Source organism: Scardinius erythrophthalmus (assembly GCF_964197995.2).
Source record: "Scardinius erythrophthalmus genome assembly, chromosome: 4".
Taxonomy (NCBI): domain Eukaryota; kingdom Metazoa; phylum Chordata; class Actinopteri; order Cypriniformes; family Leuciscidae; genus Scardinius; species Scardinius erythrophthalmus.
The window spans coordinates 16,042,100-16,055,154 of NC_138224.1; the positions used below are offsets into that span (position 1 = coordinate 16,042,100).

Below are 13,055 nucleotides of genomic sequence, written 5' to 3' on the forward strand. Positions count from 1 at the left end.
TTCTAGCTTTTCTCCACATGGGGGCCATAAGTGATCATATTTTACATTTGTCACTTGCACACATACACACACATACAGTACACAAATCTTTCCAGTCATGTTCTCAGTGTAATATCCGACCATCAACCCCTCAGGTGGGTGCTGTGTGCCAACCACACTGAGCCGGTGAAGGGCTTCCTGGGCCGATTCCTGAAAAGAAAATTGATTGAAACTGAGATTGATAAGAACATGCGCAGCAACGACCTCATCAAAATCATCGACTGGATCCCCAAAACCTGGCAACACCTCAATTCCTTCTTAGAGGCTCACAGCTCCTCAGACGTCACTATCGGTAATAAACACAACACACAAGCCAATTAACATATTTGATTTGGTTGTTTGCCCAGAGATGTTAAATCACATTGCTTCCAGGTCCTCGACTGTTCCTGTCCTGTCCAATGGATGCGGACGGCTCACGTGTGTGGTTTACTGACCTGTGGAACTATTCTCTAGTGCCATATCTACTGGAAGCAGTACGAGAAGGACTGCAGGTACACATTTAACCACACACACTCATGTATTATGGGTATTTCTCACAATTTATACCTAAAACCATTTTTTTTGTTTATCACTCCAGCTGTATGGTAAGAGGGCGGCATGGGAGGACCCTTCCAAATGGGTGATTGACACCTACCCTTGGAGCTCAGCCTCCCTGCAGCATGAAGGCCAGTCTCTGCTGCAGCTGCGGCCCGAGGACGTGGGCTATGATGGCTACACTTCCTCTAAAGACGGAGCCGCCTCCAAACAAGTATCTCAGAGTGACACAGAGGGAGACCCACTGGTAAAGACAGCTTCATAAAACACAATTCATTTAGATATGCGCTACCGTTCAAAAGTTTGGGGTCGGATTAAACATACAGTAATATTACTATTCTAACTTAATTTAATAATTCATTCCTGTGATGGCAAAGCTACATTTTCAGCAGCCATTACTCAAAGTCTGCAGTGTCACATGATCCTTCAGAACTTATTTTAATATTTTTTTTGTGGAAACTATGATACTTTTTTCCCCCCAGAATTCTTTGATAATAGAAAGTTCATAAGAACAGCATTTATTTGAAATGTAAATCTTTTTACAGGTTATAAATGTCTTTACTGTCACTTTTGATCAATTTAATACATCCTTGCTGAATAAAAGTTTTTTTTTTTAAACATACTCCAAACTTTTGAATGGTATTGTATACTGTAAGTTATAAGATAATAAGAACTACAGTACTAAATCACTAGTCATGCAAAATAACTAGCTCTTTTTCTAGACTAGGAACTGCCCAAGAGCAGCAAGGTGAAACTTGGGCAATATTTGAGTAGGGGGAAATGAATGCCGATTTTTCAGGTTACCATTTATATGTATTTGTAAGGATAGCTGACATGTATCCATATGTCTACACATTCAAAAAGAAGAACTGAAAAATTCTGCATAGAAATGATAAAGTTTACAGTGCTATCTAGATCAAATGCTCACATATATTTCCAAAATGTTTCCATATATTTCCAAAATGGGGGGGGGGGGGGATGGAGGGTTTGGGGAGGCTTTGGTGGGGGGGGGGGTGTAACCTACTTTGTGGGGACAAAGATGGCAATATCCAAAACCCTTGTCCTTGTGGGGAATTTTTATTTTTTTTGGTCCCCATGAGGAAACAAGCTTATAAATCATACAGAATAAGTTTTTTTGAAAATGTAAAAATGCAGAAAGTTTTGTGTGATGTGTAGGTTTAGGGGTAGGGTTAGTGTAAGGGGACAGAATATACAGTTTGTACAGTATAAAAAACATTACGTCTATGAAGAGTCCCCACAAAGATAGTAAACCAGACGTGTGTGACAAAAAGAGAGAGAATTAAAACAAAACAGCCCTCTCCCACCCTCCTGTGGACATAACTGTAATGTAAGAGTCTGAATGAGCAATACTAAATAAATGTCCTCTAGGTGGCAGCACTTAGTACATGCAATGTGACCTACTGTATTCATGAATCAGGACACATGGGCAGAACAAAATAATACATAAAACCATTTGTATGTAACTTCTTGCATTCAGTTCAGCTGAGATGTATCTTTAGATACACTTATACACAGAAATGTGTTCTGTTCGTATTTCATAAATAAGGCCCAAACTCAAAAAGCCATTTTACACACATTTAATTGTGCTAATTTCATTGTCATAATATTATAATAATGACTGTAGTTCCCTGAGGTCAAAAGTTAAACAAATGCACAATTATTGCACTGTCTCATCTTGCTGTCTCCTCTCATTTCTTTTTTTTTTTTTTTTCTGAGAACAGACGTTCAGAGATTATAAGGTGACAGAACTGCTGTTGTTTGTTTAAATATCAGTGATTAGTTTGATCTAGTTCAGTCTGATAACGCTTGTGTTTATAGATTTAAGGGTTTTAAATCTTGTAGTGTTTCTCTCTATTGTGTCTTTGTGAATGATAAGGTACAAATGTTTCCTTCTATCTGTGTTTGTTCCAGTATCTGTCTGTTCAACTAGTGTTACAGTGGTCATTGATGTCAAATGAATGTTGTGTAAACACCATTAGTTTCGTGCTTTGTGGCTGTGTTTTTGAACATCACCAGTGTGGTTGTGTGAGTTCATTACAACTGTAGTAGTGTGTTTGTTTGTTTGTTTGTTCAGCACAGACCAGTGTTGGGGAATGTTACATTTCAAAGTAACATGGTAAACTAGTGCCCTAATCAAAAGGACTTATTTCAAAAACATTCAGTGTTACTTTTGTGTGGAAAGGTGGCGTCATATTTACTATTGTTCGGGGAATTTTCGCGAGCGAAATCCAGTCGCTATCCTATGGAAGCTTGTTTCCGCCACTGAATAAAACATTTTAAAAGATAATTGCGACTTTTTATCTCACAATTGCGAGTTAACATCTCGCAATTCTGACTTTATTTCTCAGAATTGCGAGATATAAAGTCAGAATTGCGTGAAATAAAGTCAGAATTCTGAGATATAAAGTCAGAATTGCTAGATATAAAGTCGCAATTGCGTCTTATAAAGTCAGAATTCTGACTTTTTTTCTCGCAATTGCGACTTTATATCACGCAATTCTGACTTTATATCTCAGAATTCTGACTTTATATCACACAATTCTGACTTTATAACACATAATTGCGAGTTTATATCTCGCAATTCTGACATCTTTTCTCAGAATTGTGAGATATAAAGTCCAATTCTAAGGAAAAAAAAAAGACGGACTTTTTTTTTTTTACCTTAGAATAGTTTATATCTCACAATTCTGACTTTATAACACGCAATTGCGACTTTATATCATGCAATTCTGACTTTATATCTCCCAATTGCGTGATATAAATCAGAATTCTGAGATATAAAGTCAGAATTGCGTGATATAGTCGCAATTGCGAGAAAAAAATTCTGACTTTATAACACGCAATTGTGACTTTATTTCACGCAATTCTGACTTTATATCTTGCCATTCTGACTTTAAAATACACAATTGCGACTTTATTTCACGCAATTCTGACTTTATATCTCAGAATTCTGACTTTATTTCACGCAATTCTGACTTTATATCTCGCAATTCTGAGAAATAAAGTCGCAATTATCTTTTTTTTTTTTTTTTTTTTTGGCGGAAACAAGCTTCCATACTATCCAGATTCCATTGCATGAGGGCAAACATTTCCCTCACAGATTTCGCAACCCGTTCAAGTTGATCAGGCAAATTCGCCATGATGACTAACAGAACGCTGCTTGGTTTGAAAGTGGCTTCTGTTTGAGCTGAACTTCATTTATCGCTTTACTATTGGCAATAAACAATGGAGCTTTTTGTCTGCGAAATTTTGCGAATGTGACACACCTTAACGTCTCAGCAACTTTTGCGAAACTGTTAGTCACTGCCTGACACCGTTTCTTTCAGAACAGTAAAACTATTCTTGGCTATATTTTTTTATAGTTTGCAACATTGTTTAATTACATTGTTTACAACGATCTAGTGATCTAGAACATGAATACATTTAAATTGTATTTGTGAGTAAATAAATACGGAAGTATACTTGGATAATGGTGAAAAATAAACTAATTATGAACTTGTTACTCTTGAAAAGTAACTTATTTACATCAATTTGTTACTTGTAATGTGTAACCCTGGCACTGACTGTTGCACAGCGATATTGAGTAACATCTTCCGCATCGCAAACGTATGTGTTTGTCCTTCTCTGTCCATTAGATGAATATGCTGATGAGGCTACAGGAAGCTGCAAACTACTCCAGTGCCCAGAGCTGTGACAGCGACAGCGCCAGTCACCACGACGACCTGCTGGACTCCTCATTGGAGTCTGCCCTCTAAGCCCCGCCCCATTGGAAGAGGAAGTCTTCTGATTGGTTTAAAAAGCAAAGGGCCCACAGGACTTGTGCTAATGAGACAGGCTTATGAAACGCCCGACGCCTCCGGTGGAGTGTCCAGTATGCAGCGAATGAAAAGGTGCTGGTGGCACACACGACACTGGGGAAAAGTGTGTGTGCTTACTTAATTATTAAAAAAAACAACTGGAATTTGAATTTGTTGGAGGCGATTCGTAAGTTAAACATGTTTACAGAGGCAAGTGTTTAGTTGAAATTCACTGAGGTTTAAAAACCTAAAGGGCAACATTCTGAATTCTGACCTCAGTCAACAAACTGGTGCTGCTGTGGTGCCAGAGCCAACATGTGGTTTACACTCATCTCGCCGGCACCATTCATGAAACGCCTCTAGCCAACAAGCACAAAACGTGCAACGTGTCATTACCGCTACTGTGAAATCATTCGCAAAAGTCCACCACTCGTTTCACTGCCAAGCGTATAGTGACCTGCAGCACTCCTGCACCACAGACCTCTTTCGTTCGAGTCCACGGCCGTGCGCGTAGTTGTTTTCTCCTCACCGCAGGTACGAGGCAACTGCTTGTAGGAGAGTGTACCAGCTTTGTGAAAATGAGCAGAAAATGGTGCTTTCTCGCTGCCTTAAATGTGCTGAGCTCTGAAGACATTTAAATGTGGTGCCGCTGTCCTTTTTCGCAGAAACGATGGCTTAGGACAGAACCGATCAACCATTTTCCTAAAAATGCCACGTCCACATATTTTATTTTTGTTACAATTAGTGTTTTAGTGCAAAACATGCCATTATAAAACGGTCCAAATGTATAAAAGTAAAAAAGATCTTTATGTAATCCCAGTTGAGCTGGGATCACTTGAATCGAGAGCACAAATCCGACGCGTCGCTTCGCTAGCATGCTGTTTTTTCTTTGCTATATGTGTGTACGTGCACGCCGGAAACGTTTTTTCGCTCCCGTGCGCCAGTGTTCGTGTAGTCGAGGTTCATTCATCCTTTACTTTGGTTTGCTATGTGGGTTTTGCACAGTCGAAAAGGTGATTGTAAATACATCCAAGTCTTGCACAGCCTCTTAAAGATGCACTCTGCCCGCTCGGTATTGCGTTTCTGCTCTTCTTGTCTAGCATTACGCTCTCGTGATTTACTGAGAAAAAGAAAAAAAAAAGCAAACCAGCAACCTGTCCAAACCTTATATGTCTTGTAATAACTGGTTATTATACAGAACTCTAAACTGTACAGTGAGAGGTGAAGTGTTTTTCAATTTCAGAAAACTTTAGTGTCAGTTTACTGTTCAAGGGCGCAAAATCATCCAAAGCGATTCCCTGTTTTATCTTTGCAATGCATCAACCGTTTCTAACTTGCATCACACTGTTACAGTTCCTGTCTTGCAGCTTTCAGATACACTGGCCCCTTTGGACGTAAGCCACGCTTAAAGACCCCATGAATGTTTCTGACAACCAAGAGTTATTGCAGAATCTGACTGCCGAAAATAGCTGATGTTTTCATTCTAAAGAGCATTTGATTGGACAGAAATGTTTATATGCCCTTAAATGCAGGATAAGCCATTCATATTTATAGTCCATTATGATTGCAATATGTTTAAAAGAGAAATACTGTAAATTCTAAATGTGTATATCTGCATAAAGTTCTTATAAAGAGCATATAAATGACCTCAAAACTAGCAGACATAGACAAAAGCCACAAAACGCTTCATTTTGAATTCAGTGGACTTTTAAAAATGCATGAATGTCATTGCACTAGATAACAAAATCACACAACGTGCATATATTTTGGAAATAACGTTTTTTTTTTAAGGTGTCCTTGTTACAGTGTAATAATACAGTTAAGAACTGAGTAATATTAATTGACAACATGTACTTACTGTAGAGTTAGGGCTTGTCGCTTGTAATTATGCATAATTTACTGTTATTACTATAGTAAGCACATGTGACGTGTTACAAGGACACTATAAAATAAAGTGTTGCCCAAAAAATATCAGGATACGTTCCAGTTGTCGAACTACACCTGTGGTTACTCTGTGTAACTCCATAAAAAAAAGATGTATGTAAAAAAAAAAAATCAATGCAAAAAATGGCTCAGAAAAGTGAAGTTGAAGATCTAGCATAATTTATTATGAAGATGCAAGTCTAATGCAATGACATAAACATAAACTTACATAAAAGTGTGACTAAAGTGTCTGAATAAATCACTCACGACTTCCCAGAAATGTTACTGTGAAAGACTTTTCACTTTCCAGAGTTTGCACATGTTTACAGTAACTGAATCTGTTAGCTTGATGTACATGGTCAGGAGGTACAAGGTGTTTCATACGAGGTGCTATAGGTGAACCATTGAAAAGCTTTACGTCTTATTTGATCAGGCCTTTACCACATCCAGCTTCACCTTCTGACTCAAACTAAGTAACTCATTCTCACTGCCAGGCTTTAACCTTTGATTCTTTCCAATCTACCTTTTTGTTGATTCAGGAAACGTCTTTTTTTTTTATTCCTCAGCACTACAGTGGTGCTACGATATGTATGTAACCTCCAAACTCTGTGACTCTGTGCCTGATGCTTTGCTTGTCAACCATTGTTCAGTGTAAAAGTACTCAACAGAAACATTTATAAGAAGTGCAGTAAAGGTTTCAAACTGCCTAATGCTCCCTAACCTCAAACACAAATAGTGATTGTCCATGGTACATCGGAAATATTCTTTTAATTTTCTTCGTGTTATGGCAAACACATCTCTCGGTGAGCGCATAACATTGAACTACTTTGAAAATGTTTCTTTTCAGGTGGAACATTTGTTGGTAGATGTTTTATATTTTGTACATTTGTAAGTAACATATCATGTAAATAGAAAGAGACCACAAATTTAATTCATCTGGGGGATTTTGTAGTCTTTGTAAAGCCCTAATAAATGGTATTTGGTGTCACCTGACCATTGAGTGTCGATTCATTATTTATACATTTATCAAATAAATTATTTTATAATTATGTTTTGTCTTATATGTATAAGTCATATATTTTGTCTGTTGCAAAGTACAATTTGAAATTCAGTTCAGTTTGATCAATAAATGATTGACTCATGAACCTCGTTGTGCCCTCTTGTGGTTCTGGAAGCAATAGCAGTCCACAGTACTTTTCAATACATCTTCATACTTGTGATCAGTGTCAGATTTGTAATAACTCTACTGCACACATTAAGTAAGCAATATTTACCTGATTTACCTTTTCTTGCATAAAAAAAAATACACTATTAGTTAGGGGTTTGTTTCTTTTGGCAGCAAAACTGGGCTACAATGGTTTTAATTTGAAATACATTTTTAAAATATACAGTATATAGGCTACAAAATTTTGCTTCTAGCTGAATACAAAAAAAAATGCTAAATAAATTATATTACATTTTATACTGCTTGTTAAAAGCTTAAATCTGATTGGTTGACAATGCCATATGCTAATTTTTTTTTATTATCACATGGCAATAAAGTAGTTCCCGTTCTGCATTATCATGTATCACTTCGCCAAATTATTTTGAGTTATTTTAAAATGCCTGCTATAAAATTAATTAAAGATTTCACCGCAAAAACACACATCTACCACAAGCTGAAGGGTGATGTTTACAGAATTATATTAAAAAGGCCTTTTTCTAAAAAGTATGAACTATCAATCAGACAACAGAAGACAAGTCGGAGATTGTGTGCAACAGGTTTTTCAGTTTTGACCATGTTGGTGTTAATGAATTTAGAGGCCTTAGAAATTCATGTATCAAATATGATATACACTGAACAAAATTATAAACGCGACACTTTTATTTTTTGCCCCCATTTTTCATAAGCTGAACTCAAAGATCTAAGACTTTTTCTATGTACACAAAAGGCCTATTTCTCTCAAATATTGTTCACAAATCTGTCTAAATCTGTGTTAGTGAGCACTTCTGCTTTGCTGAGATAATCCATCCACCTCACAGGTGTGGCATATCAAGATGCTGATTAGACATGATTATTGCACAGGTGTGCCTTAGGCTGGCCACAATAAAAGGCCACTCTAAAATGTGCAGTTTTATCACACAGCACAATAACACAGATGTCGCAAGTTTTGAGGGAGCGTGCAATTGGCTTGCTGACCGCAGAAACGTCCACCAGAGCTGTTGCCCATGAATTTAATGTTCATTTCTCTACCATAAGCCATCTCCAAAGGCGTTTTAGAGAATTTGGCAGTACATCCAACCAGCCACACAACCGCAGACCACGTGTAACCACACCAGCCCAGGACCTCCACATCCAGCATCTTTACCTCCAAGATCGTCTGAGACCAGCCACCCGGACAGCTGCTGCTACATTCGGTTTGCATAACCAAAGAATTTCTGCACAAACTGTCAGAAACCGTCTCAGGGAAGCTAATCTGCATGCTCGTCGTCCTCATCGGGGTCTCGACCTGACTGCATTTCATCGTCGTAACGGACTTGAGTGGGCAAATGCTCACATTCGATGGCGTCTCGCACTTTGGAGAGGTGTTCTCTTCACGGATGAATCCTGGTTTTCACTGGCAGATAGCATGTATGGTGTTGTGTGTGTGAGCGGTTTGCTCATGTCAACGTTGTGGATCGAGTGGCCCATGGTGGCGGTGGGGTTATGGTATGGGCAGGCGTATGTAATGGACAACGAACACAGGTGCATTTTATTGATTGCATTTTGAATGCACAGAAGTACTGTGACGAAATTCTGAGGCCCATTGTTGTGCTATTCATCCACGACCATTACCTCATGTTGCAGCATGATAATGCACAGCCCCATGTTGCAAGGATCTGTACACAATTCCTGGAAGCTGAAAACATCACCGTTCTTGCATGGCCAGCATACTCATCCAGTATGCGGCAGTCCTGTGGGCGAAAATGCCTTGTTGATGCTAGAGGTCAGAGGAGAATGGGCCGACTGATTCAAGCTGATAAAAGAGCAACTTTGACTGAAATAACCACTTGTTACAACCGAGGTATGCAGCAAAGCATTTGTGAAGCCACACCACGCACAACCTTGAGGCGGATGGGCTACAACAGCAGAAGACTCCACCGAGTACCACTCATCTCCACTACAAACAGGAAAAAGAGGCTACAATTTGCACGAGCTCACCAAAATTGGAAAGTTGAAGACTGGAAAAATGTTGCCTGGTCTGATGAGTCTCGATTTCTGTTGAGACATTCAGATGGTAGAGTCAGAATTTGGCGTAAACAGAATGAGAACATGGATCCATCATGCCTTGTTACCACTGTGCAGGCTGGTGGTGGTGGTCTAATGGTGTGGGGGATGTTTTCTTGGCACACTTTAGGCCCCTTAGTGCCAATTGGGCATCGTTTAAATGCCACGGCCTACCTGAGCATTGTTTCTGACCATGTCCATCCCTATATGGCCACCATGTACCCATCCTCTGATGGCTACTTCCAGCAGGATAATGCACCATGTCAGAAAGCTTGAATCATTTCAAATTGGTTTCTTGAACATGACAATGAGTTCACTGTACTAAAATGGCCCCCACAGTCACCAGATCTCAACCCAATAGAGCATCTTTGGGATGTGGTGGAACGGGAGCTTCGTGCCCTGGATGTGCATCCCACAAATCTCCATCAACTGCAAGATGCTATCCTAACAATATGGGCCAACATTTTTAAAGAATGCTTTCAGCACCTTGTTGAATCAATGCCATGTAGAATTAAGGCAGTTCTGAAGGCGAAAGGGGGTCAAACACAGTATTAGTTTGGTGTTCCTAATAGTCCTTTAGGTGAGTGTATATGACAGCGTGTTCCAGGTCCTGCCAATATCCAGCAACTTTGCACAGCCATTGAAGAGGAGCGGACCAACATTCCACAGGCCACAATCAACAACCTGATCAACTCCATGCGAAGGAGATGTGTTGCACTGCGTGAGGCAAATGGTGGTCACACCAGATACTGACTGGTTTTCAGAACCAGTTCCCCACCCCACCCCCCATTTTAAAGTGGCCTTTTATTGTGGCCAGCCTAAGGCACACCTGTGCAATAATCATGCTGTCTAATCAGCATCTTGATATGCCACACCTGTGAGGTGGATGGATTATCTCGGCAAATGAGAAGTGCTCATTAACACAGATTTAGACAGATTTGTGAACAATATTGAGAGAAATAGGCCTTTTGTGTACATAGAAAAGGTATAAGATCTTTGAGTTCAGCTCATGAAAATGGGGGCAAAAACAAAAGTGTTGTGTTTATAATTTTGTTCAGTGTAGAAAGCAGGGGTTCTCAACTCTGGCTCTCAAGGTCTTTTTCCTGCAGAGTTTAGGACGCTGCTCATACTGGAATAAACACAATATACTGGATATATGATTTATTCCCCAAACTCCACCCCGCAGCCGATTCTAAATATTTCATTACTAAGTTAATCACAGTCCTGATTGCCTACTCACTGCTTCAACAAATACTAACCCCTTTAACCCCCTTGGTCTAGGACAAAATAAATCTCTATGCATTGGGTTTAATCCAGTATATCATTGTGCTACAGACTGCAGTGAGGAAATCTTGCACTGCGTCTGAAACTGAATACTTCCCTACTATAGTATGCGAAAAACATACACCACAGTAGAGTAGTGTGAAAAGTTTCCGGATGACCTACTACTTATGCTGAGATTCTGGCTGCATCTGAAATCGCATACTTCCCTAGGTGAAAAACAGTGACAAAAGAAGTATGTCTGAATTCACTGTACTCATAAAAGAGTAGGCAAAAAAGTACCCGGATGACCCACTACTTCCCAGCGAGATCCTGAAGTGTGCATATGATGGACACTTTACTATCCCATAAGGCCTCGGGAGAGTATTTGTGAATGGCAGCAACGCGACGCAACATGGCAAATGTTGTACGTCCAGATTACATTCATACTATATAGAGCTTACTTTTTTAGCGATCGTGAAGTAGCCCAAGTACTTATTCAAAATAAGTGCCAACTCAGAAGAGTGATTTCGGTCAGATGGACACTTTAATATCCCATGAGGCCATGGGAGAGGATTTTTTAATGGCAGTGAAGCAACTGCAACTGATGCTAGTAGGTCACATGAAAGTTACAACATGGCAGACGTACAGTAGTACGTCCTAATTTAATTAATTCTACCTATATTCATAGAAGATACTTTTTTTATTGCAAAGTAAGTTCAAATTCAAATGTGGTTATACTGAGACAGTATGTGATTTCGGACGCACATGTGCAAGCTAATCAAGGTCTTCAAGATTACAAGAAAGCTATGTAAGTTTGATCAAGGTTGGACCTAAATGGACCTCGAGGGCCAAAGTTGAGAACCCCTGCTTTAGGGTTAACTACTTGCATAAGTATGAGTTTAACTTCTTTTGCATGAGTAAATGTCCTGAATGTACTCTTCTCCTGACATTAATACAAACAGGCTAGTAGATAAAATGTCTTATTAAGGAGGCAAGACCCCGCTTGATTCCATTTCAGGACAGTACACTGATGGAAAAAGTCATGGAAAACGTAAGTGTGTAACTGTGTAGTGCTGATTGATGCTCTCCGATCTTTTCCCAGCATCACTCTGAGCTTCAGTCTCTCTGGGCTTTCACTTGTCAGATAAATAAATGGCTTATCAGTGTCTAATTTCATAATAGCTGATTATTGATCTGCATGAGTTGGCAGTGTAATTGAAATGAGGCTGGAACATTGTGTCTCGGAGTGCTGGGAAAAGAGACGACCTCACAGTGAATCATTCTCTCTGGTTCACAAAAGACGTCAGTAGATTCATGCCCTCCGGCGGATGAGGAATTTCCAGTAGATTAAAACTCTCTCCATGTTGATGGCATAAGATGATTTGATTAGTTAGAACATCTTACCTGCTTGCTTCAAATAGATTACACAGAAAATGTTGAATGTTGAAATGTTGAAAATGCTGAAAAACAAAATTGATGTTTGAATAAAAAGTAATTCCATCAGCAAAACACCTGTTTTCAGTAAGGCAATTTCCTGGTATCAAGTTTAAGTAATTTATAAACTTTATAAGTAAAAAAAAAATTCTAAGTAAAGTTTATAAAGTTATATAATAATTAACCTACAAACCACCCTGTAAATTGGAATAGGAGTTTACATAAGGTTGTGAAAGCACAGTTATTTAAAATGATTGGATTTTGGACAATAAAATATTCAAATATAGGAAGAGACCTTTTAATACGAAGACAAAACTAGGGACACAGCTGAGAAACTTTATTACAAAGTGTATTTTTAATCCATTACATAATTTAAATAAAATGTTCTGTTATTTCTGAACAACAGGACATAGTAAGGTTTGCTTAAAAATACATAGGCCTGTTTTTCTTCATTCATAGCACTTCATAGTGCTTCCAGTGATCATCTCTGATCGAACTAGACAAGCTCTTTTATAAACTACTTGCACATAAAGTTTTGAGTCTCAAGAGTCGAACTCCATGCAAAAAAATGAAATAATAATAATAAAAAAGTTCACGATCACGACTTTCCTGTGTGTTGAGCTAATCAAATGCTAAATAATTCAAGAACATTTTAAATCCCTCATTTCCAGTGGGCTGTGGGACGGGGAGGTCAGTTGCTCATAATTATAATGTACAAAGACCCATGAGATCATCTAAAATGAACAACAACATGCAGTGCTTTCATGAAAACGACAAATAAAAAAATAAAATAACAA

General features: G+C 38.7%; 1 protein-coding gene across 6 annotated transcripts in view; it reads left to right on the forward strand.

Moving 5' to 3' along the window:
* The window catches only part of nav3 (neuron navigator 3), a gene marked incomplete at its 5' end in the record, with an annotated part of 170,024 nt that extends 162,718 nt beyond the window's left edge, over positions 1-7,306 (forward strand). For all 6 annotated transcript variants that reach the window (XM_081362799.1, XM_081362802.1, XM_081362800.1 and 3 more), the window contains 4 exons: positions 135-331; positions 412-530; positions 617-820; positions 4,230-7,306. In XM_081362799.1, the coding sequence (XP_081218925.1) occupies positions 135-331; positions 412-530; positions 617-820; positions 4,230-4,349 (640 nt within the window). In that variant the 3' untranslated portion in view covers positions 4,350-7,306. The remainder of the gene's footprint in view (positions 1-134; positions 332-411; positions 531-616; positions 821-4,229) is intronic.
* Between the last annotated feature and the right edge of the window lie 5,749 nt (positions 7,307-13,055).